Below are 27,414 nucleotides of genomic sequence, written 5' to 3'. Positions count from 1 at the left end.
CCTCATTATTAGAGACCTGGAACTTGAACCGTAGTGCATATTCATATTTGTCCCCTTCAGGAGACTGACAGATAATTCCCGCACCACAACCGTTCACAGTGGAGCTCCCGTCCACATACACTTTCCAAACCTGACTAGTATCATCCGGAACAACCGGCCTTGTCATTTCCACAATAAAATCGGCGAATGCTTGCCCCTTTATTGCTTTCCTGGGTTCGTAAGTGATTTCCAATCCTTGCATTTCAATCGCCCATTTGAGCATTCGTCCAGAAGACTCCAAGGTTGTCAGAGGCCGCTTGATCGGCTGGTCAGTATAGACCACTACCGCATGTGCCAAGAAGTAAGGTTTTAACTTCTTGATGGCCATGTAGAGGGCGAGACCAAACTTTTCAACCATGGGGTACCGAAGCTCAGCGTTCTTGAGAACATGACTGATGAAATAGACTGGGAGCTGAGTGCCGCCTCTTTCAGCTAAGAGAACAGCGCTGAGGGCATGATCGGAGACGGCCAGATACATGAAGAGCGTCTCTTTGAGCAAGGGGCTAACAAGCCTCGACAAAGAGTGTAAGTGAGTTTTTAACATTTGGAAGGCCGCCTCTGCATCACCACCCCATTCAAAATTAGTCTTCTTCCTGATTGCTTGGAAAAAGTGGAGACACTTATCGCCTGACCGACTGAGGAATCTCCCCAAGGCCGCCAGACAACCTGTAAGCTTTTGAACCTCTTTCACAGTACGGGGCGACTGCATGTCGATGACCGCCTGTATTTTCTCAGGGTTGGCCTCTATTCCCCTTTGATCAATCAGGAATCCGAGAAACTTCCTAGACTCAACACCAAAGACACACTTTTTTGGATTTAGCATGACCTTGTGCCGCCTGAGTGTGGCGAATGTTTCTCGGAGATCAGCAAGGTGATCCGCTTGTAGTTTGGATTTGACTATCATGTCGTCAATGTATGCTTCTACATTCCTCCCAATCTGATTAATGAAGACCGTATTAATCATTCGTTGGAAAGTAGCAGGCACATTCTTCAAACCAAACGGCATCACAGTATAACAGAACAACCCTTGATCAGTGACAAAAGCCGTCTTTTCTTGATCTTTTTTCCACAGGGGTATCTGGTGGAAGCCGGAATAGGCGTCCATAAAACTCATCAGGGCATGGCCGGCTGTTGAATCGACCAGACTATCGATTTTTGGCAATGGATAACTATCCTTCGGACATGCCTTGTTCAGGTCGGTGTAGTCAACACACATCCGCCAAGTACCATTCGGCTTTTTTACCAACACAACGTTAGCTACCCAATCAGGGAAATTGCATGGTCGAATGAACTTGGCATTCAGCAGCTTTTGAACTTCAGCTGCTGCCGCCTGACTTCTTTCTTCGCCGTGATTTCTTTTCTTTTGCCGAATGGGCTTCTTTTTGGGATCCACGGCGAGTTTGTGGACAGCAAGATCCGGGCTTATGCCAGGCATCTCTTCCACTTCAAAGGCAAAGATGTCTTTGAATTCTTTCAGGAGCTGGTGCAAACTGTCACCTAGCTTAGCAAATGCAACCGTCCCTACTTTAACAGTCCGCTCTGGCCGAGCATCGTCCAGAGGGATATCAATGTGTTCACCAGCCGGCTGAGGACGGAGATCATCCGGCCGTTCCCCAATCAGTGATTGCTATTGCCTCTCTTTTTTTACCGCCACCAGTTGATCCACTTTCCTCTTTTTCTCGGCTGGTGGGGCCGCTTGGTCTTCCCTGTTATTATCAAGGTCGACTGTTTGTTTGCCCCGGACGGCTGCTGCGGCCGCGGGCTTGATATCCGAGAGATAGCATTCCCGGGCTGTTTTTTGGTCCCCATTAAGGGAACCGACTGTGCCATCATCCCTCTCATACTTAACGAGCATGAGAGCAGGAATGATGACGGCCTTGCACTCGTTAAGAGTGGGTCGACCAAAGATGAGGTTGTAGGCAGTAAGCTCTTCAACCACGAGGAAACGGATGGTCATATGCCGGCCGTTTCCCTTTTGCCCCAGCCGGATGGGCAAATCTATCCGTCCGACTGGGTGCACGAGTCCTCCCCCAAACCCTACAAGGGTGTGAGAAACCTCCATCATGCTGTCTGGCTTGTACTTCAGATTGGACAAGCATTTGAGGCTGATGAGGTTAGAGGAACTGCCTGTGTCGATCAAGATTCGACCAACCAGTTGGTTGGCCACTTTACATTCAATGACCACAGGGTCATCATGCGGCCGACGGACTTTGCCTCTGTCCTTTTCGGTGATGATGACTTCGGGGAAGGCGGATGTTCCTGCCGCCTCTCCCTCTTCAGCAGAATGGATCATCTTTTTCAGATGATCCTTGGTGCCCCGAATGGTCGGGCCACCCCCGGCGAATCCGCCTGCTATGGTGTATACCGGCTCTTCATCGGTGTCGGTACTAACAGTCGGCTGGGGAGCCGTCTTTTTGGACTGCCCCTGATTCACCTTTGAAGTCACTTTGGACTTCACGTAGGACTTCAGCTGTCCTTTGTCGGCCAGACGGTCAAGTTCTCGTTTGAGACTGAAACAGTCGTTGGTGTCATGGCCGATGTCTTCATGAAAATGGCAATGTTTATTTTTGTTCCGTTTTTCAACGGAACCTCTCATTAGAGTCGGCTTCTCAAGAGTCAGCCGGTCCTTTATTTCCATTAATATGGAGCAGCAGTCCTTGTGGAATTCGTACCTTGGAACGTACGGCTTCCACTCTTTCTTCTTCTTCTGGGCCGGCTGATCAGAGTTATCAACGGCCCAGACTTGCTTTTTCTTTTTGCTCTCTTCTGGCTTGGGAGCCGGCTGAGCAGGCCGACCCTCCTTCTATCGGTCGAACTTCTTAGAGTCCGACTGCCTGTTAGAGGAGCAGAGCTCGGTCGCCTGTATATAGGCTTCCGCCTCTCGCAGTGCTCCCTGCAGGGTGAAGATTTGTTTTCGGACGAGTTCATACTTGAAAGTAGAACCGTCCTTCAGACCTTTGAAAAAGTCTGTGAAGGCGACCTCGTCAGATAGCCCATGGATCTGGATTCGTACCAGATTGAACCGCCTGACGTAAGAACGCAAGCCTTCCCTATCTCCCTGCTGTACATTGCCAAGATCAAGGCTTGTTTTCTTGGCAGGGATGTTCATAGAGAAGTTGGAAGCAAACAAGAACGCAAGCGTCTTGAAGCTATTGATGCAACCAGCCGGCAAGTTGCCGAACCACTGCTGGGCTATGCCCTTCAGGGTGGCTGGAAAACAGCGACACCATGCGGCATCATCCAGCCCTTGTGAATACATGAGGTGGGTGTATGCTAGCAGGTGGTCTTCAGGGTTGGTGGTCCCATCATAGGTTCCTACCAACACATTTTTAATCTTGGCCGGCTGTCCGGCGTCGGTTATTTCCTTAGAGAAAGCAGAGGGTTGGTCTCCAAGGTGCTGCAGCCTAAGCTGCCAGTCCATGGGCTGATAGCCGCACGCCGCCTGTCCTCCAAAGAAAGCAGGCTGGATGTAAGGTTGAGCAGGCGTTTGGTACATTGGCTGAGCCATGTACTGAGCCGGCTGGATGACATGAGGTCCAACTTGAACCAGTGGGCTGCTTATTGGAGTCTCATGCACTGATTGTGAATACCTCAACGAGGTATGCTGGGAGTTGTCGTGATAAGTCGACGTTGAGGCCGACTCTGAAAGCTCATTCTTCTTCTGTTCGATGTAATGTCGAGCATCAGAGAATGTTTTCTTGTTACCATTCGGCTGAACATGCCGAATGGCTTTTCTTGCAACCGTTTCTGGGAAACGGAGTCTTGAAAGATCGAACTGAGGCCGAGCCGCGTCCTTGGGATGAGGAGTCGGCTGTCGGTCCCTGATTGATTTGTTCTTGCCCATTTGGGCTGACTTCTTGGCCGACTGTTCCTTGGCAGGAGTAGCCGACTTTTTGTTGGTGAGTTGTTTTATCTCACCACGGAGAGTGCTCACAAGCTTCATGAGCTCATCTCTAGTTACTGGGTCTGACCCTTCCGCATGGGTAGAATCAGACGGCTTTTTTGAATGTCCGACTGGTTTGCTCGGAGCATTCTGAGAGTGAGGGCGTTCCCGCTTTTCCTTGCTGCGGATGCGCCTGGAGATGAGAGACCCATCTCTAGCAGTATAAGTTTCGACGTCACCGTCGTCACCTGAATCATGGTCCGTCTGGACCAACACTTCGTCCAGGGACCGATTGGTCTCTGGTAGCTATTTGGTCTCCGGTGGCCGATTGGTTTCCGGAGGCCGATTGGTTACATTAGTTGGTACAGTTTCCAAAGAGGCCATCTTAGAGGTACTCTCCCCACAGACGGCGCCAAATGTTTCGGGGTTTTTTGAGTCCCTTGGGAGAGTTACAACACTAAGACTGGATGCTCGCTTGGATGCCTATACCTGCAAAACAACGGAGCACCGAATGGCCGGTGGTCCGCCTCCGAAGCTTAAGTTAGTCTAAGTCCGAAGAATAAAGTGCGGAATGTAAAGGATATCTGCTCGGATTTCGAGCTCAAGTGTACTGTACTCTTGGGAGTGACAGTTCTAACAATGATTAGTAATCACTGAGTTTATCTCGTAAAGAGTGTATTGAATGTCCAGATGTGTCAACTCACGTTACGTCACGTAGTCATAAATGAGGAGGTCACCTCCTACTTATAGGCTTCTCGAAAAACGTGCACTCCCTAGGGTTTCGTGCCCTAGGGAATATTCACGCAGCTTTGCAGACCTCGGGGTTTGGGCCTAAAAGCCGCCAAACCCAGATCCTTTTATCTATCTGCCACGTGTCGTTCCCTGATAGGTCCAAGGTGGCGCCCCTGTCAGTGACACGTGGCGGACTCTGATTGGGCCAACTGGCCTAGGGTATTTTTACCCAAAACACAGGTGGTATAAGGTTAAGTGTGCAACATTTTGAAGATAACTAGAATATGCTTCTTGGATATATAACTTTATTTATTATGGTGGTAGATGAAGTCTATCCTTTGGATGTAAATGTACATCATGCACAAGTGGTTTCTTTTCTCTAGCTAATTGGTTGACAAGTAGAATATGTTTTTGGGTATGAAACTTTATTTTGCAGATTGTATAAGGTTGATCATGATTATCATTTTCCTTAATCCCATATGTAAATGGACGTCCTCTTCTTGTGCTTCTCATATATGATAAAGTTAAATAAATTACTGTTATAATTTTGGAAATTTTGACTTTTACCACAAAAAAAAATCAAAAAATTGTTTTTTACTACCAAAACTTCTAAAACTTTTATTTTACCACAAAAAAAATTTCTAAAAATTGATTTTTACCACCAAACGTCAAGAAAACCGTTAAATCTAACGGCTTAAAAAAGTTTCCTTTGAATTTCGTGCGCAAAATATGTTTTTCATAGGTTTAGGGGGGCATTTTGGTCCTTTGGGTCCAATTTGAGTTCAAAATTGACAAAAAATGATCGGAAATGCCTCGTTTTGCGTGTTCACGCAAATCGAGGTTTTTTAAAACACGCAAAACGAGGCATTTCCGATCATTTTTTGTCAATTCTGACCTCAAATTGGGCCCATAGGGCCAATGTGCCCCCCAAAACTCCTAAAGAGCATGTGTTTGACACGAAAATCGAAGAATTTAAAAAATTCCGTTAGGATTTTGACGACAGGTGGTAAAAAATAACTTTTAATTTTTTATTTGGTGGTAATATAAATGTTTTAGAAGTTTTGGTGGTAAAAAACATTTTTTTGATTTTTTTGGTGGTAAAAGTAAAAAAATCCTATCATTTTTGTTTGCTTGAATAATTGGAAAATAGAATGATGGAAAATGTTGTATATACGGGACGAAGGGAAATACAAGTGCATAATCTGTAGTATACTAGTCATCTACTCCAAGTCAAATGTAATATACAAAGGAACAAATTAAAAAGAAGTGCAGGTGCAAAAAATCACAAGCAACACTTTTTTAATATGCAACTAGTGAGTAGCCCGGACGTTCCCCGGGTTGCTACTGTTGTAGACGTGCAATCGATAATTTTTTTAAAAGACTTTTTAAAATTGTATAATAATTATTATTGTCAAACTAAAATTGAGTTTTTTTTTTTTTTTTTTTTTTTTTGTATATTTTATTTTAATTGATTCTTGTGATTTGTACTTATATAATTTTTTTTACATATTGATAATATACTTGATAATTGGTTTAGATGGTGAAATAATTATTCTTCTTGTAAGAGGTTGAGGGTTCAATCCCCGTAAAAATTAATAGTAGTATTTTATATTTAAAACTATAGATTAAATTTTCAAAAACTACCGCTACTTTGAAAAGCTAATATTTGTAACTTTTCATAAAAACTACTTTTTTTTTTGTTAAAAGCTACTCAAACGCTAGCACCGAACAAGCCCTAATTCCCATTCCCACGCCCCGTAACTTCTTACTGACTTCCTCTCCCCTCACTTTCATTCAAGGACGGCGCTGCTCTCAGATCGACGTTGGCCGCACTCCGACGTTGGCCGACCGGTGTTAGCCTGCTTGCCTTTAGCCTTCTCTGAGTTATCTCTCTTCGACAAAGCAAAACTCCAGTCTTCAGGTTTAGTTTTTAATTAATCTATTTTTTTTAATTGTTTATTGAAATTGTGATTTCATTCATTTGTGAATATATGATTCTGTGAATGTAATGTATTATGATTATTATAGGTGTGCCTTGATTCGAATTATGAACCCTAAGTTTGCAAAATTCTTTTAATATTTCGATTCTGGTAGTCAATCATTGGTTTTTTTGGGTTTGATTGCTTATAATATTTCATTTATGTCGTTCTATTGTTGAGAGGGTGGCGAAATTACGAATGTCCGCCCTTTCTATTGGCTGTATCGGGGAGCGGGAGGGGAAGGAATTGGATGTCCGGTCACCATTGGGGAGCAGGATGGGAGGAATTGGATGTTCGGCCTTGGGTTGGGGAAGGAAAGGGGAGGAAGTGGATATTCGAAGGTCATTATTTCTATGTTTATTGTAAAGGAAAACCTGAATTGACTCATGACTGTCAAAGAGCTTTGTCTAATACTAAATTGCTAAAGTATCATTTTTGTAGCCTGATGAACAGAGTTTTGCACAGCTGTAATTCTGCCATCAGACTATCAATGTTAAAATGAGATGTGATGGTCAGCTACCCGACTTGTCTTTGTATGTGTTGTATAATATTGTGTAGAATTTATTATGATTAATTTATATTTGTCTTCTAAATGTATTCCATCTTATTGTCATGGAGCAGTCATGGGTTTCTGCTAGTTTATGATGTAACGAGTCGTCATTTAATAGTAATATTCTATCCATTAGAATTTCCACTATTGAAAAAAAAAAATTTACATGAACGTTTAATCTTTCTCAATGTAATATATGGTCTTTACTTATATTGGCTTATGTGAAGTGGACCTAAAAATCAGAACTGAATTCGGAACTGAAAATCATAACTGAATTCGGAACTGAAAATCAGAACTGAATTCATAACTGAATTCAGAGCTGAAAAACAGAATTGAATTCAGAATTGAAAAGCAGAACTGAATTCAGAGCTCACTTTCAGTACATAATTCAGAGCTTATTTTTATGTGCGATCTTGAACTTATTTTTATGTCCTGAAATTAAGAACTGAAGCTTAGAACTGAAATTCAGAAATTTGAATCCCTTTATTAATAAATGTTGTGGTTGTGATTCCCGAAACAAGTTCTATTAAGTGCTCGATACATCTTATTGTAATGAATACATGAAAGAGAGAACAAAGGTGAAAGAAAAAAGGACTAAACATTATAAAGGGCAATCTGTTTATCAGCCACAAGTTGATAGGCTTCTGTCTGCAGCTCCCGCTGATAAATATGCATGAAATAAGTAGTGTAACGTAGAGTCCATATACTCCCTTTCAGGGTTGACCCATATTTTGGTCAGGTTGTATCAACACGGGAATGGTTGGGTCAAATGGTAAGTCCTAGCATCAAAACTACTTGATATATACCAAAAAGTTCAGGACATGGGCCTCATATTTATATTGATTGGACAAGGTTAGGCTATTAATCTTGACTCAGGGGGCAGATGACTTCTTATTGTCTATACTTTATATAGTTGTAGCTAGCTATTTGCTATATGTGTAGCTTGTTTAACTTATTAGTTTTGTTTGTATTTTAATTGAGGGGTTCTATATAGTACTAGACTTTTCATATAAGTGTGTTTTTAAATTCATTTGTATATGTGAAGCATTCAGTAATCATTTGTTAATCTTTGTGCTTAAATGATGCTTATGCAGTATCTGAAGAGAGATGTAGTGAAGTGGAAAGCCTGGTGTTTGATCTATTTGCAAATCTTGGTGCTACAGGTTTGTAATCTAAATGAGAATGGCCGCTTGATGAATGCTACTTTATTTATGATTTATGCCATGTCTGCAAATTAATAGTGCGTGACATAAGGTTTAATGCTCTTGCAGAGGAACAGTTGGATCTCATGCCTCGTAGTACCTAATACGAATTGGTTTCCGTCGTAGTCTGTTCTTTTTCTCCATCACTCTTCGGTAACACTCTCTTCTCTTTCTTTCTCCTCCTGAATTTATACTTCGTATTGATTTATTTTCTGAAATTGCTCATTTTCTTTCACGAAACCCTTTTAATTGATTTTTTCACTGTCATTTGGAGACTGTTTTGGTTTTTCTGATAATGGGTGTAATTTGATTATTTAATTCTTGATTTTTGTTTGCTTATTTGGTTTTTGTTAGATTAAAAAAATGCAAAATATGTGTTTTCTTGCAGTTCATTTGTTAAATGTTCCTGCTGAAGTACATACACTACCTGAGTGCCTGCTATGTGTTCCATTAGATGCATTCTCTATATTTGTATGATTTAGTTGTGCTGAGTAGCTCTATGATTCCCTTTAATCTCCGTATTAGGTGAATCAAGGTTGTTTACAGTAATTTTATTTTCGGTGCTGAAGGGAAATTTTATACCTTTTAGGTTATGGGGTTGACAATGTTCCTCAGCCAACAATGTTCTAAACAATTCTGAATTGAATGTCTGGCTTTATTTTTCCCATGACTTAATTAGTTAGAGGTTGATATGAGTGTTTATGATTTCCTAGTAATGAATTTTTACTATATTAGTATTTGTGTCATGTTATGAATCTTAATTATCTTTTACACTTCTATGGTGGATTAAGGGTTTCAAGGTTTTGATCCGTTTTTTGCTAGGTTTTGAAACTTGCTTCGAAGAAAGACGCGAACATTTTATCATGGTGCTCGAATTTCCTGATTGTCATTCACAAATTCAGAACGGAGAAGTCACAGTTTATTGGAAAAATGATATTCTTTTTTATAGAGAAGTGCATTGTAACCCTCAAAATCAAGTAGAGAGCCTTTATCAAAATATAAGACACGTTATGAACAACCACATAGTTCCTAACCATCTCCCTCTTTTTACCATTGATGAGCGTGTACATCCTGTTTTAATGGTCAAGTGTGCAAAATCTGATCCATTTTCAAAAGTAAAGATCGATTGGTGTTTTCAGAAAGTTTTAGTATCTTATGATTCATTGAAGGATAAATCGGCTGAAGAGTTAATGTACATGACCGTGGAACTAAAGAAATTTGTGTTCAGCATTGTGAGCACGGTTGTTGCATTTGTTGTCTTGCCGTTTCGGCCTATCCTTGATGTTAGATACATGTATGTAGGTGAAGACAACAATGTTGTCTTCACCTACTATGAATCAAGATGTAATAATTATTCTTTTTAACTTGTATACATTTATCTTTAAATAATCTATTTTTGTTTTGATTGATTTATTTAATTTTGTAGGTCAAAATCATAATTGGTCATATGAGGCAAAGGAACTTTATGTGTTATTCGACAATCTTGGAAAAAACAAAGCCAGACATTCAACTACCATACGTGAAGAGATCAAATCGTTTGGTAAATCATTGATAAATTATACTCATCAACAACTTCTAGGGTGAGTATGGTTAGTTAGTTAATAAATTGGGTATAATAATTATTATTATCATTGTTTGTGTTGTTTGTATAGTTGGTGTTTTGAAATTCGAAAGATTTAAGATGTTTGTTGCTATGATGATAATTTAAACTTCTATTTGGTTGGGCAGTTTGAGTAATACTTGATTTTTTATTTTTAATTTGTTCTTGTATTTTTTTTTTTGAGTTCTATAACTATTAAATTTACATAATTAAGATACGAAAATTTGAGGTTTCCACAATAATACAAATGTCATATAGGTTATATGTATGATTCCTATGAGAAAAAGACTTCAAGAAACAACATAATCACTAAAATTAAGGAAATTTTGCATGCAACCACTTTTTAAATCCCTTTTTTTTTTTGTGCGAAAACCTACCTTTTTTAAAAAAATGTTGTTAAAGACCAATTTTTTAAATAAATTGCAACATACCACCGAAAGTGGATGTTGACCACTTTTTCCGGCATTGACCTAGTGATGTGACTATTAATGAACCCTAATTCCCCCCTTTTTTTCTTTCTTTCTTTCTCTTCTTTTGATTTCCCTTTTCTCCTCTATTACTCTTTCTTTTACTTTTTGTTCCTCCATTGTTGATGTTGTTGCTACTTCTTCACAAATCAAGTGGTAAGTTTTCTTAGGAATTTTTGTTAGGAACCCTAATTATTGTTGATTGCTGCTACTTTAATTCTTCCACCAACCACGAGTTATCCACCACCAACAATCCCCTCTCACAAGTCGCTCACCACCCACGAGTTACCCACCACCCAGTTACCTTGCCTCCATAGCAAAACCCACCCGCCCACCCAGCCAACCCAACCGCAAAGCCACCCTTTATCGATAGTGAAGTAGCTACATACACCTATTCGCTACCATCACCTCAAAAAACCATTCAAGAACAACCCTCCCATCATAAAACCAACCCACTTCCCTTCATAAACCCAAGATCTAAGTGGCAATTCGATGAGGGAGAAAAGGGTTGTGACTTCACAAGGGAGGGAAACATAGGAGGAGAAGAGGGAAATTTAAAGATAAATTGTCATTTGGGGGTCATTTAAGGGGAAATCGAAAGAAAAAATGTCATTAGGGGGAAATCGAAAGAGTAAAATGTCACGTGTCACGCATGTGACTAGGTAAACGCCGGAGAAAGTTGTTAACATCCACTTTTCGGCAGTTGGTGGTAAGTTGCACCATTTTTATAAAAATTGGTAGTCTTTAACATGGAAAAATTTACCAAAAAAAAAAAAAAAAAAAAACATGGAAAAAAAACTCGGTCGCGTTTGCGGTAACGGTCGCGTTGTCGCGGAAACGGCTTGTAAACGGTTAAATAGAACGGATCGCGGATTTCGCGGCGTGAATTTTTTTTAAAAAAACACATAAGTAGAATTTTAGCTTGTTTACTTGTTGCCTAATTATTTATACCATATTATGCTAAAGCTATGACAATTACACTTATTAATTTTTTTTTTGAAGCACTTATTAATTTGGTTTTGATTTCTTACTGATTTGGGTTTTTTTTTAACAAAGAAAAAGGGTAAAGATAACTACTTAATAAGTAAGTCAGTAACTTACCACACAGGATAAGTAAAGGGGTAAAAAAGTGATGGGACACAAATGTTACAATAAAAAGGATTTAACAAAAGTACCAGTAAAAGGGGGAAAAGGGAGACAGCTGTAAAGCATCATGTGACTTTTTTTACTTTCATTTTCTTTTTGTACTTCCTTTCTTCTTCAACCTCCCGTCAAAAAAAAATTCTGACTTCTCCATAGCCATGGCGCACTGGTTCACAGAGATGAAGGCTATTCCGAGCATCTCAGTATGCCCTAAATGATTACTCGCGAATGTAACGGTTACACAACGACGTTCTACCGTTACGTAACGGCTAACTCCGCGATTTGGGTGTAAATTTCAATTCGGCGTTATATAACGGCCTTTTTTGGATCGGCAACTCTAAAACCCGTTACAAAGCGGCCGTTATACAACGGAACGGCCGAGTTTTTTTTCCATGACTCTTTAACAACTTTTTTTTTTAAAGGTGGTTTTTTTGAAAAAAAAAAAAGATTTAAAAGGTGGTTATATGCAAAATTTCCTAAAATTAATGATATTTTTGTAACAGATTAACCAACATTTCTTATCTTAAAAAAAATCAATATATATATTAAAACCCATGGCAAAACATGCTATTTTGCCATGTGTCACCGATTTTGCCATTTGGCGCCACATCATATCAGCCCATAAATGATTGTAAAACTCCATGCATTAATAGTATTAATTAATGTTTAGTTTAATTAATTGAAAAACTCTTCATGTGCATAACACCCTAAATAATTGCACAATAATAAAAATTGTAAGAAATTAAAAATTATTCCATTTTTGTGCATTAATTAATAAAATTGTAGTTATAGAATAAACGAGTTGATTTATATATACATATATTACAATTGTGATTATTTTTTTTAAAAAAAAAATATTACAATTGTGATTATTGAGTAATATTTTTTTGTGCATTACTAAGTACGTAGTGTATATATTGACATCAAATTTATAGATTTGATTTATCAATTTTTTTAACAACAAATTAATTGATTTATCATTTACCCTATATTTATTAATGCAAAAAATTGTTTTTATAGTCAAATCAGCTCATAAAATCAAAAAAATTACTTAAACTATCACCTTTTTTAATTTTAAAAAAAATAATTATAAACCACTTAAACTCTTAGTGACAAACAAGCCAAAAAATATATATTTTGATTAAAGTAATAAATTTTATAATGATCCGGGGCATAGCCCGGGCCAATAACTAGTTTGGTGGTGATTTGATCAAAGTATAAATGAGATACATAGGCTGGTGTTTTTGATTCGTTCAATTTAATGATAGGCTAATTAGTTTGTCATGAGATGTTTAGATAGTCTAATTTGACTTTTTGTTGATATGCAGAAATCCGAACTTGATTTTTCAAAATGCTATATTCTGGAGTGTTCAGATGCGAATCATGTTTGTAATCGAACTGCATGATCTCATGGAGCATCGTATCATTAGTCTCCACCCAACATGTGCAAATGCTTTTGTAGATCCTAATGATAAAACAGCTATTGATTTCCGTGAAATGATGAAGAGATCAAACAATCCCGTTCTCAGGAAATTGTTAGTAGAAGGGGATTCTGATTATAGACAGAAATTATTAGCTTGGCGGCAGAACTTGCGGAATGCTTCCCCTAGTCCTTTGCGTTCAGATGTATTAGCGAGCAATCCGAGTGATGTATTAGAACAAGGATTGACACGTATTCGGGACGCATATCGACATGCCTTCAAAAACATGAGGGTAAGTAATTTTTTTATTAAAAGTTTTGACTATATTCTTGTATTAATCGCTTTAATATGTATGATTTTTATTATTTATGTATAAAGAAGACATCTAAATTTTGGCTTGGATGAAGGATTATTAGTCAAGACTATAAATATAAGCTTGAATAACTACAAACAAAGAAATTAATGTTTGCTGCTAATTATCTATTATGTTAGAGTTGCTGTATAGATAAGCTTTGTGAATTAACTTCAAATCCATTTTACAAAATTGAATACAAGTTTTAGTTAAAGTTGTTAGCCCCCATAACGGCATAACCTAATGTCCTAATTCTAGCGAGATGCTATTTTACATTTTTTACTTGTTAAAACTACATTTGTTCTTATATCGACCTAAAGTGGTTTATTTTTACCTTTTTATATTCATTTTGTGCAACGAACGTGGTGGTTCAGACTGAAAATAAATGGTCGGAAGGTTAGATCGATAGATAAAGCACAAGGCTTGCGTACAACGTAAATGGCTTTAAGCCATCACTCTCCAAGAACTCACTACGATAATATTTTGCTTGTTTTCTTTCCCTATAGCTAGTTCTATTTATGCTGCTCACTTGTAATGCATAAGTGGCATAGTGCCTTAATTGCTACCTTTACTATACTTTGTCTTCTTGCTATATTACCTACAGTATAATAGCTAATAATCCAAAGCTACCTGCCATTTTAAAAAACCGTTGTTGCCTATGTTGCTTGTGCTCTGTATGCTGCTGTTGTTCTGTTGCACCTGTTGCACCTGTTGTTTCTGTTTGTGTCCTAACTGGTGGTGGGTGTGGGTTCATTGCATTTTGTCATGTGATTTGGTTTGCCTATTGTTTTATGGTTAATATTTTAATTTGATTATGAGAAGTTAATGTTTCAAATTGTATGTTTTTTATTTTAATTTCAGAAAAGCCATTCGCTAGAAGAAATACAACACATGTTTCAACATGTGTTTCCCAAGCTTATGATCGAATTTGGAAAGTTGCAGAGTAATTTATCTTTCGATGTTGTGAGCGGCGTCAATGATTTATTATCGTATGTTTCTTATCATAGTATTATATTTTATCTTTTCTGTTTTTTACCAAAGATTTTTTTATAATGCTATGTCCTTACCATCAAATTGTGATGTTTGCAGGGCTCCTTCTTTGGAAAGTCCTCTTGGCGCCTACAACCAATCATGATGGTATAATTTTTTCTACTCATCATGACTTGAATTGGGTGGTTCTTAATTTGAGCAAGCTTAGTCTTTAGGTTTATTCTATCTTTTGTGTTAATTTGATTTTAGGTATGCATTATTTTCATATTAATGTGCTAAACTAGAGAGCTGTTGTGTTCTTAATAAAGGAGACTATAGAACTAGACAAACCTAAGATAACCAATAGTACACAAATTAAATTTCCCACATTTACACCAATTTTATTGGAAGAGTTTTTGAAGTTTCTTTGATATACAATTGTAAGCACTCATTTATGTTTGGTGTTGTAGCTTAGCCGTTGATTTTTACATGAGTTTGACTACTTTGTTTGGAGAATTGATTTGCTTTGGTGTCTATGGGCTTACACAACAACAACAATAACAACAAAACCTAATTAGTCCCAAAATGTTCTGCTTAGGCATTTCTAGTTTTTATTGATAATAAAAACCTACTCTAACAAAGAAGAATGTCTAATCTCTCTCCTCTCTCCTAAACCCTAGCCTAATTAGTCCCAAAATGAGTTGCCTATCAACTTTGCTTCTCAAGTTTATTGGTAATCTAGCTCTTTATAAAAATAAACACATTAGCAAGCTCTTTGTATGCTACCTTTAGCTGTTGTATTCTTGCATATGCTATTTATCTACACATTCTTTGTTATTCCTACTATGTGCAAGAACAGGCCATCCTGCTGGGTTAGACAACTAGGGCCACTGCATGAAATATGTCTTTTTAGTTTTTCCTTCCTCGCATAGTTCTTTGGCCTGCTTATGCCTGACTTTGCCAACTTGCCATTTTTTCCTCTCTTTGATAGCCTAGCAGGGTGGGACGCTTTACTACAGCGTTATGTCTATGCTGCTATATCGTCTTAAGCTTAGCTTTGCCTATTACAGGTCATGGCTCCAGCTCCGGGCAAAATTTGCATTCCATTCCCGCCTCTACTGGCCCAGATGTCTGAATGCCTTCATTTTCCTAAGCCAGTCTATGAACTTGTAGATTTTCGGACAAATAATGTAGTGTCCATGTGTGGGCAGAGAATTGTTCAGATATTTGTCTTTTTTTTTTGGTGGAGAAGCTGCCAGCATGGAGGAGTCTTCTGAAAGAGCTGCCATGACATCAGTTGGCTCTCTAATTAATCGTTATTGTGTCCATGTAGATGACTTCAAGATGATAGGGTCCGAATGTATGGGCATTGGGGGCGCTTCTTTAACCTTAAACGCCAACAGCTTGAGCGCCTTTCTAGAGTGAAACCAGTGCCTGCTGTGTGGAAAGGGGCACTGCTGGGCCTTCGACCTGCTATCCAGCACATCCGTATTGACTACAAGGAGTGCCTCGTGTTGTTTGTTGGGCAAATGGGGGCTTCATACAAAAGCCTTGGGTTCAATGCTCTCAGACTTATTGAAAGGCCACATAGACTTCTTATTCCTTCTGTACTTGTATTTCTAGAGCTGCCTTGCATTTTGGGTCTCCTCCATCTGCACCAGGTAACTTATTTCATTTTGGTCTCTTCTGTTGTTCTTTGGCCTATGGGATTCTGTCAAGCATCTCATCAGCATATTCATTTGTTAATTGTCAGCCTGCAATCATTTAAATTTAGTGAAGAATGCCAGCCACTTTAAGAAGGCTTTGAATAAGATATATAGGGTTAAATTTGCATGTATCCCATTTTCTGTTTTGATTCCTGGAAGAATATTAGTTAAAACTAGGTATTCCTTTGTATGATTCTTTCACACCCACATCCATCCCCTCGCCATATTTGCTACAATGAATGTTTCTAATATTTTTGAAAAGCACGTTTCTTCTGTACTTGTGTTTCATACAGTTTACAAATGTGTCGTATAATTATTTAAGGCCATGAGTTGCAATTTGACTACATTTACTTCTCTTTGGCATCTATACTAGGAATACTGTCTATTTCAGAACGATGAATCCAGAAAAGAGTGACAAGGCTCTGCTTTGTGAGCTCACCCCATGATATAGGCAATATTAAGTCAACAGCTAATGTTTGAGGACATGGTACCAACGGCTATTCTTTGAGGATGACGAGGTAATTTCTCTCTCTCACCTCACTTTCATATTGCTAGATCTGGATTTCCATGTTTTTGAGCTTGATCTTTTTTTTTTTTTTTTTTTTTGTGTTAAGACTTATTATGTGTTTTTCTTGATGATTCAATTATTATAAAGTGATTTTCGCATGATGAATTATTGAATGGCTATAATTGGATTTTTTTTTAATCTTATATTTTTTATAATAATTTCTTTTCATTATGTTCTTGCTAAATATAGACTAATGCCTCTAATCCGTGGTTCTATTTTTATATTTATTGTTTATTTCATACATATTACATTTTCAAAAATTAATGTACTGTAAACATTATTTATCTTAAAGATTGTATTGGTAGTTTGGACGGATATGGACAAATGCTTCCAAGTATTTAACAATTAAACAATGAATGGGGAATTAGTAGAATTATACTGATGTTGTGGTTTGAATCGAGATGATGTGAATGGAAGGCACATTTCTGTTTTAGGCGCTCACTTTCTCGAGTTATGTTTGCAAGATAAGCAAGTGCTTTACTAGAACTGCGAAATGTATATAGCTGATTAGCTGCTGTATTTGGGGAAGGGCACGATGAAATAAACTTTTGTATTCAGGGAAAATTTTGATGAATTGACGAATGTTGCATTCAGGAAACTACATTGAGCGTGTTCAGTTCTGTTACGAGTGCTATAGTGATTATATGTATATGATAGAGGAGTTCTTTTGGTTGTTGAGGAAAATTATCAGCTTAATGTTGGGATACAAAGATGTAAGGGGGGAGTGTTAAAGAGAAAACAACAGTTTTGGTGTGTTTTGAGAGGGGCTTAATGCCTAGAGCTTAATAAGTCCTTTTCTTGTTTAAAAGTGATAAGGATTTGACAATTCTTTGCTCGAGTAAAATAGCTATCCAAACATGGTGTTATACTTGTAATAAAGTGAGTTGATGGTTAATAGTGCTTCCTTACCTCATAGGATGTCCAGAGCTCATTGTAGGATGAAGTTTGATGCCTAATAAGCTATGGGATTATGAATATTTATGCACTTCTACTCTAATAAAGATATAATGGTGATTATTTAATTAAAACTTAGTATATTTATATTGTAGCCACATCTGTCGTCTCCATCTTCCTCCAGATTAGAAATCTTGATGGGGTGGTGGATGGTTGCTCGATTGAGAATCTTGAGTTAACATGTTGTATGGAGCTCTTCATGCCTCACAGGCATCTCACTGAAAGAGTGATTTCATTATATTATTACTAAGGTCTATTGCAAGAGATCAGCCTAGTCCCAAGGTCCGGTTTACATATGCAAGAAGGAAGCCCAAGCAAGGAGCTGTTAGAAGAGAGTGAGCTGGTTTTGGGTGAGGTGGAAGTTAGTTACGGGGAGGGGTATATCAGTAATTAAGAAATAAGTTTGTTAGTCCTTGTTTTGTGTGTGAGTTTGTTATGGCAGCTTGTTAGTTATCTTTGGTTATTTAAGGGAATAATTGTAGAGGGAATCTATCTAGAAATCATTCTGTGGAATTCATTCCTTGGGAGAGCATCCTTTCCTCTCAGAAGAAAGGAGTTGGATAAATGGTGCTTGACATGCTATGGTTCAGTAATTATTCCTACTTATGTATTACGTAGTATTTTTTTTCTTCTGGAAAACTCCTAATATGTAACTTCCCCTAAAAAAGCTGCTAATGCAGCTAACTCATTGGTTTCTGTGGAGAAAAAAGAATGGTATTGACTAGAAGTTCTGCATATAGTAATCCCTAAATCTTCATTATTTCTAAGAAGTCAATTATTGTGTCTGTTCGTCATTGTATTTTTACTCTTTGTTGTCTTGTCTATTTAGTTATGATCATTTTGTTCTATTGCTTTACAGGAACTCAAGAATCTGAGACCCCAGCTTTACTCTGCCGCTGAATACTGCGAGAAGTCTTATCTTCATAGTGAGCAGAAACAAAAGTAATGTTACTGTATAATTATTGCAAGTTTACCTGTGTTATTAATCAGTCGTGTAGTCTTTCATCTGGTGCCTACCCCTATCCCAAGAGAGTAGGAAACTTATTGATCCTAATCACTCCTATATTTTCATATAGAGATTTAAACAGTAATATTGATAACATTATTTTGTAAATTTATACAGTAAAATTTTAAATCCATTTTATTTGTGGAAAAGAAACGAACTGAACTCACACTTACACACACGCACAGCACACACACAACTCTCTGAGTTATTTGTGATGTTTTTTCTTTAGTCTTCCTTTATGATTTTTGTGTGAATTATGCCACAGGGTATTGGACAACCTAAAAGATTATGCTGTACAAGCCTAGTAAATGCTGTAGATCACCTAGGCACTGTTGCGTACAAATTGACTGACCTTGAGCAACAAACTTCAGATGTGTCAAACACAGAGCTGAAAGTAATATGTCTAAATCAGGTATAGTTTCTTTCTCATCACCATGTGGATTATTCTGCTTTGTGCTGCCATTTCCCATTTATTTGTTTTCCCTAGGCAGGACATTGACTTATCTCTTTCTTTTTTCTTTTCTTTATATCTTATATTTTGGAGCTTATCATTTTGTCTTCAGAAACTTCTCATGTGCCACACGTATATGGAGATGGAAGGACTTAGGCAGCAGCAACTTTTGGCAATTATTCCAAGACATCAAAAACGCGATTTATTGCCAAGTAAGGAACATTGTCCAACAATTTTTTGGCCCTTCAAAATTGTCTCCTCTGTTGAGCTGTAACTGACAGTGACAGACTATATTTTTTTACTGTAAATACCATTTTGCAATCCCTGTATCCTTTAGAACATCTAGCACCACCAATAGTTCAAATCCCTCTAAGGAGAAACGAGGCAAACATTCAATGAAGAGCTTAAAAAACAATCTGTATTTTACCAAAATAAATTTCCAAGAAGACGTTGATCACTTTGATATTTGATTGTCTATAGGAAGTTGATGTCTTCTAGTTATTTAGCTTTGATTAAGGCTATTATGTAGTATTGTACTCTGTAGAGTCATCGATATATATTGTTATATGGTATGGAAAAATAAGTTGAAAATAATGGATTCATTTATTGGTCTATATAAGTATACGATTTTCTATAAGCTGCTTATTTGTACATCGTTAACTTTTTGTTTGTTCCGGTTGAATACAAATTCCTGGCTTTTATCCACCCCCACTTTGCTCCTTGTTTTTTTTTACCCATTAGCTTTACAGACATGAAATGCATGCTAACGAAAGAACTACCTTACTGGATTCATTCCGAATACACAAAGAATGAACCCTAACTAGCTTAGGTACATTAGTTTGTAGTCAAAACAATCACATGAGCCAGGTGGACATGATTCTTGTATTATTGATAGCAAAAGGCATTGCAACTAATGCTTCTGTCTACATGCCATAAATGCACAGAAAAACACTCTGCCATAACAATGTTTGAGAACCAGATTGAGGAGTACAAAGATTTCCGGCAAAAGGTCAAGGACTATGAAATTGCCAATGCATCACTTAGACCAGTGGTTGACTTGTTGGTCGGTATGCAGCCAGGCCTGATGACTCCTAGATGAGTTTTGGAGGCCAAGCCATAATACAGATGCTAAGTACTGATAAGGCACCTGTCCTACCCAAGTATGTTTCAATTGCAGCTGTCCCACACACATACAACCAAACTGATTGCTATGGTATTTCCTTATAAATCTTTTGCAAATAGTTATCTTTGACAGCCATTTACACCTGTCTTTAACCTATTTGCAGATGTATTGGGAGTTATCTTTTTTGTTAGTGAGCTTAGAATTTGACAACAGTGCACGGAGTTGATCATCCAGTGCGCAAAATTAATTGTGATCACAACCCACAGGTTAGCCAGTTGTCTGCTGCTCAGTTTAATTCTTCCACTGATAGTCATTTTTCCTACTTTAGGCTCTCTTACTGTGAAGTACAGAGCAGTCGATGACAATATCTGCTTGGGATGATTTCGCTGAAACTAATAACCTAAAATTTCCTCACCTTGAAACCATCGGCTTACAAAGGTGTTATGTTACACCAACCTAAGTTTGTTAAACAAGCAAAAATTCTGAGCCTTTGTGCTTCTCTATGTTTTCCAAACAGGATTTTCTCTGCCAACTAGCAGTTTCAACAACTTTTAAGGATGAACCGTCGAACTTGTGTGCATGGTTCACCTCTCAACTCTGTCTAATTTGTTATATGCTTGCAATCCCCGAATTGTCTCCTTAAGTTTAAAAAAACCATTGGTGTGCCTGCAGGGTTGCAGCAAATATGCTCATGTTAAGCGACCAAATGGCATGAATTTGGGAAATTTAGAATTCATCCTCAGAAAGTCATTAGACAAATTGGAAGCATCAAACAGAGAAAGGTTCTCTATGCTCTGTTTCATATTCATTTACATTAACCCTTGTGGTGTGGAAACAAATTTGTCATTATATATATATACTTAACATGCATCTGTCTTCTGATACCAACTTTATACACACACAACATACGCACGCGTGCACACACACACACACACACACACACACACACACACACACACACACACACTCCTAGTAGGGAAGCATTGGTTGTAAGTCATTATACCTGAACCTGATCAGTCCATGATGTTGACTTTGTTGTGTTTCCTGGTTGCAACAAATGTGGTAAACTGCCATACTTGAAAGAATTGCTTGCATGAGGGGTGCCGTAGGTATTGTTAATGCAAGTGAATCTGTCTATACTTATATGTACTTACTGTTCTTATATGCAGCATAACATTCAAGTTTGATGCGTCGGATAGATCTGGATCAATGAACTTTACAGCTTTCACTGAAGAATGCAAGAAACTATTCAGACTTTTGGCTGCGGAGATCTTTGAGAAAGTGACAGTGGTTTTGCCTGGGGCACTCGTTTTGGGACAATTGCAAGGGACCTGCGTGCAAACCACTTTCTAATCCATGAATCTTCGTATCAAGGAACAAGGTGCCTACTTGGGTGCTCAAGTCAGTTAGCTGGGAATAGAGCAGAGCAGCCCTGCATCACTGCTACTCCCTCCTACTTGGGTGCCTACTTTCAAACGTAGGAAACATTGTCTCAAGCCTCTGAATTGTATTGGCAGATGATGTATATGACGTTCCACTCATGGTTTTCAGCAAATCTGAAGCATACTTAATCTAGAGCATTCAATATCATCTCATTTAGTGGTCTATCACTGTTCCTTTACCATAATAGTTGAGGACATCAAGATTGCAACCACTGCCTTTTTTTTTTTTACTTTTACCACGAAATAATATCTCTGCCATACTTTTGACAAGTATCCTCACTAGGTTTGAATCAATGTTTAGGACTTTGAATTTAATCTACTCCCTCCGCAGAATGATGTTCCTGTTTCGTAAATCGATGCAAATTTTGACCTAACTTTGACCGCAAATATCTTTAATCTCACTCTAGCAAAAATTATAAAAGTTAGATATTAGTAATCTACTCACTAAGACGAATCAAACTAGATCCCACATGACTATATTTATTTTTATAGATTAAGAGAAATATAGAAGATTATCTCTTTCTTAAAAAAGTCAAAAATTCAAAACAAGAACATCATTGTGGAACGGAGGGAGTATTATATTACCTTTGTTTCTGTAGATTTCATTGTTGCCACTTCTGTTGGTGTGATGTTTAAATACTTTAATTATAAATGGCTCTACTAAATAATTTAGTGTTGAAAAGGTTTCTGAGAAAACAAAAAAGTCTAAGAGAGAGAGAGTCTAGAGAGTGAATGTCCTACTTCTCTTGAAAGTTCCACCACCCGCTAGCAAAGCAGCTGGCCAGCGGCCACCTTGCGTCTTTCGCTGGTCGCCGGGGAGCATAGCCTAAAGGCCAATTACGATCCCGACACGTAGATTGGTGGGTATCAGCTTACCCCCCTTAATAAAGCGTTTAAGCTAAGGTGCTCTGCACTTAGCTACTCGATTGATCGGCAAGGTGCCAAGGTTAGGTTGGTTCTTGTTCCGTTGTTCCTTTTGGTCTTGCTTTGTTTTGTGTCTTTGAAGTGGAAGCCTTGTTATTTTTTCCTAGTTATTCTCTTTAGTGTTCTAGCTTGGTTTTGTATTCCATCTTGGTCCAACAATTAAATGTCCAAGATGAGGATGATTTTGATATAAAGGAATCTAAGACAAAACTACAAGAGCACCTCAGTGCATAGAGGGCAAAAATGTAAATATGGCAAGCTTTTGGAAATAGCTGACTCTATCGTGATACATTATAATGTATCATTAATGTACCATTATGCATGTATAATGTACTATTAAAATATAAGTTATTTAAATAATACTTTTTGTGTACTATTATTTATGTAGTGGTACTTTTTACCATCCTATAGTTTGAATATTTTTCCTCAAAATACTTACCACTTGTCACCTATTATACTTGTAATAGTACATTTTTCATCCTATATGTTTGTTAAACCAATAGGAGTTATGCGCTAAAGGTAAACCTAAAATTACAACATTAAACTTACCATTACCGCGCAAAAAGATCACGTGCCCTTTTGAGATGGTTCAGTGTAACTCTAGTTGAGATACATGATTTTTCTCATTTTAATTTGACAATGACAGTTTAAATTTTAAAAAATCTGTAAAAAAAAAATTTCAATTACATGTCTGCAATAGTAGCAACTCGAGTCAACGCCCGGGGCTATTCACTAGTTCTTTTTAGTATACTAGTTTATATCAACTTTTGAATATAATTGGTTATTTTACAAAAATAAAAAATAATCAATCAATCAATAACTTAATACTAAAACAGACACCGAAAGTGACACGTGTCACATCCTGATGCTATTTTTTTTCTCCAAAACTCCCTTCTCTTTTTAAACTTTATTTTATTTTATTTTTTATTTTATAATAATATAATTCCAAATATTTTATGTTATCTTTATGACAACTTTTTTTTTGTTAATATTTGATTTTGATTCTTTAATAATACCATTCCAAATATTTTGCATTGTCTTTATGACAATATATTCTTTATTTTTTTGTGTTCATAATTAGTCTATACACATTTACCTAAATGATTATTCCAAATCCTTTTTAATTGTCTTTCAAATGGAGTATTATTATATTTTGTCAAAAAAAAAGTAATAATAAATTGATTCTTTTTTTTTTTTGAGGGGTAATAAATTGATTCATATAGTAGATGTTAAAGGAATTACTTTAAAAAACACCTTTTTTTCAATTTCAATATGAGTATATATTCAAATTAATTATAGTTTTGTTTCTGAAATTAAACTACTAAGTATATATTATTATAAATTAAGGACTTATAGAGTATAGTATAACTAGCTGTAATATTAATATTGTGTTCGACAATTATATCATATAATTCTAGGAAAAGGTAAAATATCAATTAATTTTAGTCTATTGTTTGATTAATTTTTATGTTTATCAAAAATTCATTGATAAATAAGTATTTACTAATATGACCACTAGACCTGATCAAACCAAGCCTCGCCCAAAAAATTCTAGGGTTTAGGCAGCCCAAAAAATCCATTTTTTTTTTAGGCTTGCCTATATATATAGACACACCAGTAATGACACGTGTCATCTCCTGGTGTGTCCTTAGTTATTTTTTTTTATTAAAAAAATCTATTTATTAATTAAGTAAGCAAATCATTCAAAATATATATTTTTTTATACATATTCCATATTAATGTGGTAATTATTAGTATATTAAAATAAAAATATTTCACAAATCTTTCTATGAAAAGGTTAGTCAACTATATCAATATTATATACTAAAAGACATACCAGCAATGACACGTGTTATCTCCTGGTGTATCCTTTGTTTTTTTTTTTTTATTAAAAAAATCTACTTATTAATTAAGTAAGCAAATCATTCAAAATATATATATATTTTTACATATTCCATATTAATGTGGTAATTATTAGTATATTAAAATGAAAATATTTCACAAATCTTTCTAAAAAAGGTTAGTCAACTATAAACCAAAAATTATATACTACCTCCGGTTCATATTACTCGCAACAAAGGGGTATTATTTGTGAGACATAAAATATTCATTTGTTGCGAGTAATATGAACCAGAGGTAGTACATTAAATATTTTTTTTACTTGTTTTACAACAACAAAAAAGATTGCTCGATTTTTTTTTCTACCTTTATTTATTTGTGCATTGGAAGCGACAATTAAAAAATACAAATATAAAAATTAACCTATCACATACTTTTATTATCCCTCGACGAATTATTTATAATTATATTAATTTTCAATCAATAATCTAAAACTATAGATCACCGTGCATGGCACGGGATCTAACCTAGTGTGTGTGTGTGTGTGTGTGTGTGTGTGTGTGTGTGTGTATATATATATATATAATGACATTATAATTTCTATACTTGATGTGTATGTTTTATCAAATTTTATTTGTTGGATATTCAAACAAAAATTAGACTTACCGCGCAAGGCACGGGTCTTAAGCTAGTAAAAATAAATATACACACCACTTTGATGTGAATTCTAATCAATAAGTATGTTATTTTTTTATTAACATATGTTATTTTGTTATTAACATATATATACGTAAGAAATTATTATTGTATAAGATATCATACTATAATTGATTTAATTTTTTAACAAGACACACCATGAGATGACACGTGTCATTGTTGGTGTGTCTTTTAGTATTTAGTTATTGATTGATTGATTGGTTATTGATTGATTATTGATGTTGACTCATGTATAGGGATGACAATGGGTCGGATCTGGACCGGGTTCTAATGGACCGGATCTAGATCTACTTTTGTATCAAGGATCCAGATCCGACCCGAATTCGTCGGGTTTGGAAAATGGAGACCCGGATCCAGATCCGACGGGTCCAACGAATCTAGGTCTGGATACGGGTAGTTTTAAACTTTTGATACCTTTTCCTTATCTCTCCTTTATATTGCTTTGAGGCCCTGACTAGTAAATCTTCTCTAACTAGGTTAGGTCCCGTGCCATGCACGGTAACTTTTAGTAATTGGTTTTATATTAACATTACGTTTAATTATACAATATAAATTTGTCTAAAATATTATGATGAGTTTATGAAAGAGTATACATGTTAGCCAATATATTTTTTAATTTCTTTTTTGCTCATTTTTAACCCTTAAAATAAGAAGAAAAAATCTATTAAATAAGCAAAAAAATTACCTTGGCTACACCTATACACCTACCTCTATCACCCGGGTATATTTAAAAGGTGATCGATGATGGTGGAATTTGAAACTACGCATTTGTTAAAATGCATATTTTTTCATATATATTTTATTTCACTAAAGAATTGCATTAGTATCATTTTTGTAGCGTTGGACATTATACCATGTATTTTTTTTTTTTTTTGAAAGAAGTCCTAAAGGAGACTAAATTTCATTAATAAAAGCCATACGACATCTACAATTGACAGTTAACGATAATGAAAACGAATTTAACAAAATCAAACAAGAATTAATCGGGGAAGAGCTGAGAATCCAAATACATAAATATAACAATTCGGCACATTCTCGATTCGTTGTCTCATACAACTTTTTGAATGGATCCGTCGTCGCTTCGCAATTTTTTGAGAAAGTTAATCCTTGTGCTGATTCTGTAACCCGAATCCGAGCCATAATCAATAGTAGCCCCGCACAACCAGAAACCAAATCAAACAAAAATAAAACCTTGTCTTTCGAAGGAGTCCGAAAAACCTTGTCTTTCGAAGGAGATCGAAAAATCCTTGTCTTTCGAAGGAGATAAACCCTTTCTTTCGAGGGAGATATTATTGTAACCTAAGAAAAAAAAACTTAAAGAAAATAAAGATTGGGGCTTTCCACCGGTGAAATCCGATGGAAGCCCCTTCAAAATTGACAATGGAGGCTAGAGTTTAGGAGAGAGAAGAGGGAAAGGAGGCTGGGGTTTAATTTTTTCAGTAGGTTTACACCATGTATGTTTTAAATTATGAGAAGAATGTGACTTTTTTTTAATTTTTTTTGTTGCTTAAATTTATAGTAGTTATTTTTTTTTAATTTTTTTGTGGAAGAATACCTCAAATCTTTCATTTTAAATAATTTTTAATATTTGATATTCAAACTACTAAGCTTCTAATATATAATTAAATAAAAATAATAAAAAAATAGAATTCTTGTAATATATGACACAAATTCTATATATATAAAAAAATCTTATTGTATCATACTTATGTTTATATAGTTGAGAATATATTATAGAAATATACATCAAATCTTTTATAATTTTATATAAATATAAATTTTCTACGCTGTATCTTTTTTTATGTAATGTATAAGATTTGTTTCCATAATAATTTTTATTTTTTAAAAAAATAAAAAAAAACTAAGGACACACCAGAACATGACACGTGTCATTGCTGGTGTGTCTTTTAGTATATAGTTATTGAAGTTTCAATCACGATTTTTCATTTGCTTTTCCTCTAATGTCTAACTCCTTAGCTTGATGGCACATCTTCTTTCGAGGTTCCACCGTGCTTGATTAAACATGGAGCTTATGCTTCCATTGCTTATATGACTTGTGCTGGTAATTTATTTCTCTTTCTCCTAGGTTGAAAATTTGTGATTTATTTCTTTGGCATAATTGAACTAATTATTTGTAATTTTTTGTCATTTTTATGGTATATGATTGTAATTTGAGAAGAATGCTTTGAAATGATGAATCGAATGTGTTGATAAATTGATTTTGATTTCATGATTTGAGGAATTCGTTTATGATTTTGTCTGATAGATAAGGATTAAATGTTTTGAGGAATATATTTTGAGCTTGGAATTCGTCTTCAATTAATTGTTTATCGAATTCGACATTGAT

The 27,414-nt window shown here is 36.2% G+C and overlaps 1 protein-coding gene across 7 annotated transcripts; it reads left to right on the top strand.

The window, feature by feature from the left end:
* Positions 1-6,124: 6,124 nt before the first annotated feature.
* LOC145612353 (uncharacterized) lies at positions 6,125-21,859 on the top strand. Of its 7 annotated transcripts, none has more exons than XM_081667725.1 (19): positions 6,127-6,575; positions 8,278-8,346; positions 8,455-8,538; positions 9,208-9,729; positions 9,812-9,965; positions 12,924-13,308; positions 14,230-14,357; positions 14,458-14,505; positions 15,408-15,506; positions 15,671-15,998; positions 16,417-16,561; positions 18,425-18,507; positions 18,837-18,983; positions 19,135-19,234; positions 19,967-20,235; positions 20,309-20,411; positions 20,663-20,727; positions 20,818-20,927; positions 21,315-21,859. In XM_081667725.1, the coding sequence occupies exons 4-8, from the start codon at positions 9,249-9,251 to the stop codon at positions 14,501-14,503; spliced, it is 1,194 nt and encodes a 397-aa protein (XP_081523851.1). In that variant the 5' UTR covers positions 6,127-6,575; positions 8,278-8,346; positions 8,455-8,538; positions 9,208-9,248; the 3' UTR covers positions 14,504-14,505; positions 15,408-15,506; positions 15,671-15,998; positions 16,417-16,561; positions 18,425-18,507; positions 18,837-18,983; positions 19,135-19,234; positions 19,967-20,235; positions 20,309-20,411; positions 20,663-20,727; positions 20,818-20,927; positions 21,315-21,859. The 7 variants fall into 7 exon arrangements, with proteins under 7 accessions (XP_081523857.1, XP_081523851.1, XP_081523856.1 ...); XM_081667729.1 differs by lacking the exon at positions 6,127-6,575 and adding exons at positions 6,673-6,974; positions 7,075-7,144 and having other exon boundaries at positions 15,408-15,998; XM_081667727.1 differs by lacking the exon at positions 6,127-6,575 and adding exons at positions 6,673-6,974; positions 7,075-7,166 and having other exon boundaries at positions 15,408-15,998.
* The last annotated feature ends 5,555 nt before the right edge of the window (positions 21,860-27,414 follow it).

This window comes from Chenopodium album, chromosome 24 (assembly GCF_948465745.1).
Source record: "Chenopodium album chromosome 24, dcCheAlbu1.1, whole genome shotgun sequence".
In the NCBI taxonomy this organism is placed as follows: domain Eukaryota; kingdom Viridiplantae; phylum Streptophyta; class Magnoliopsida; order Caryophyllales; family Amaranthaceae; genus Chenopodium; species Chenopodium album.
The sequence above is the reverse complement of the archived record's forward strand: the minus strand, read 5'-3'. Positions and strand labels throughout refer to the sequence as shown.

Excerpts from the sequence above, each read along its gene's own strand:
- LOC145612353 (XM_081667731.1), top strand. The coding sequence starts at position 9,249 with ATGGTGCTCGAATTTCCTGATTGTCATTCACAAATTCAGAACGGAGAA. Across the intron at positions 9,730-9,811 it reads CACCTACTATGAATCAAGAT|GTCAAAATCATAATTGGTCA; the intron begins GTAATAATTATT and ends TTAATTTTGTAG. Across the intron at positions 14,358-14,457 it reads GGCGTCAATGATTTATTATC|GGCTCCTTCTTTGGAAAGTC; the intron begins GTATGTTTCTTA and ends TGATGTTTGCAG.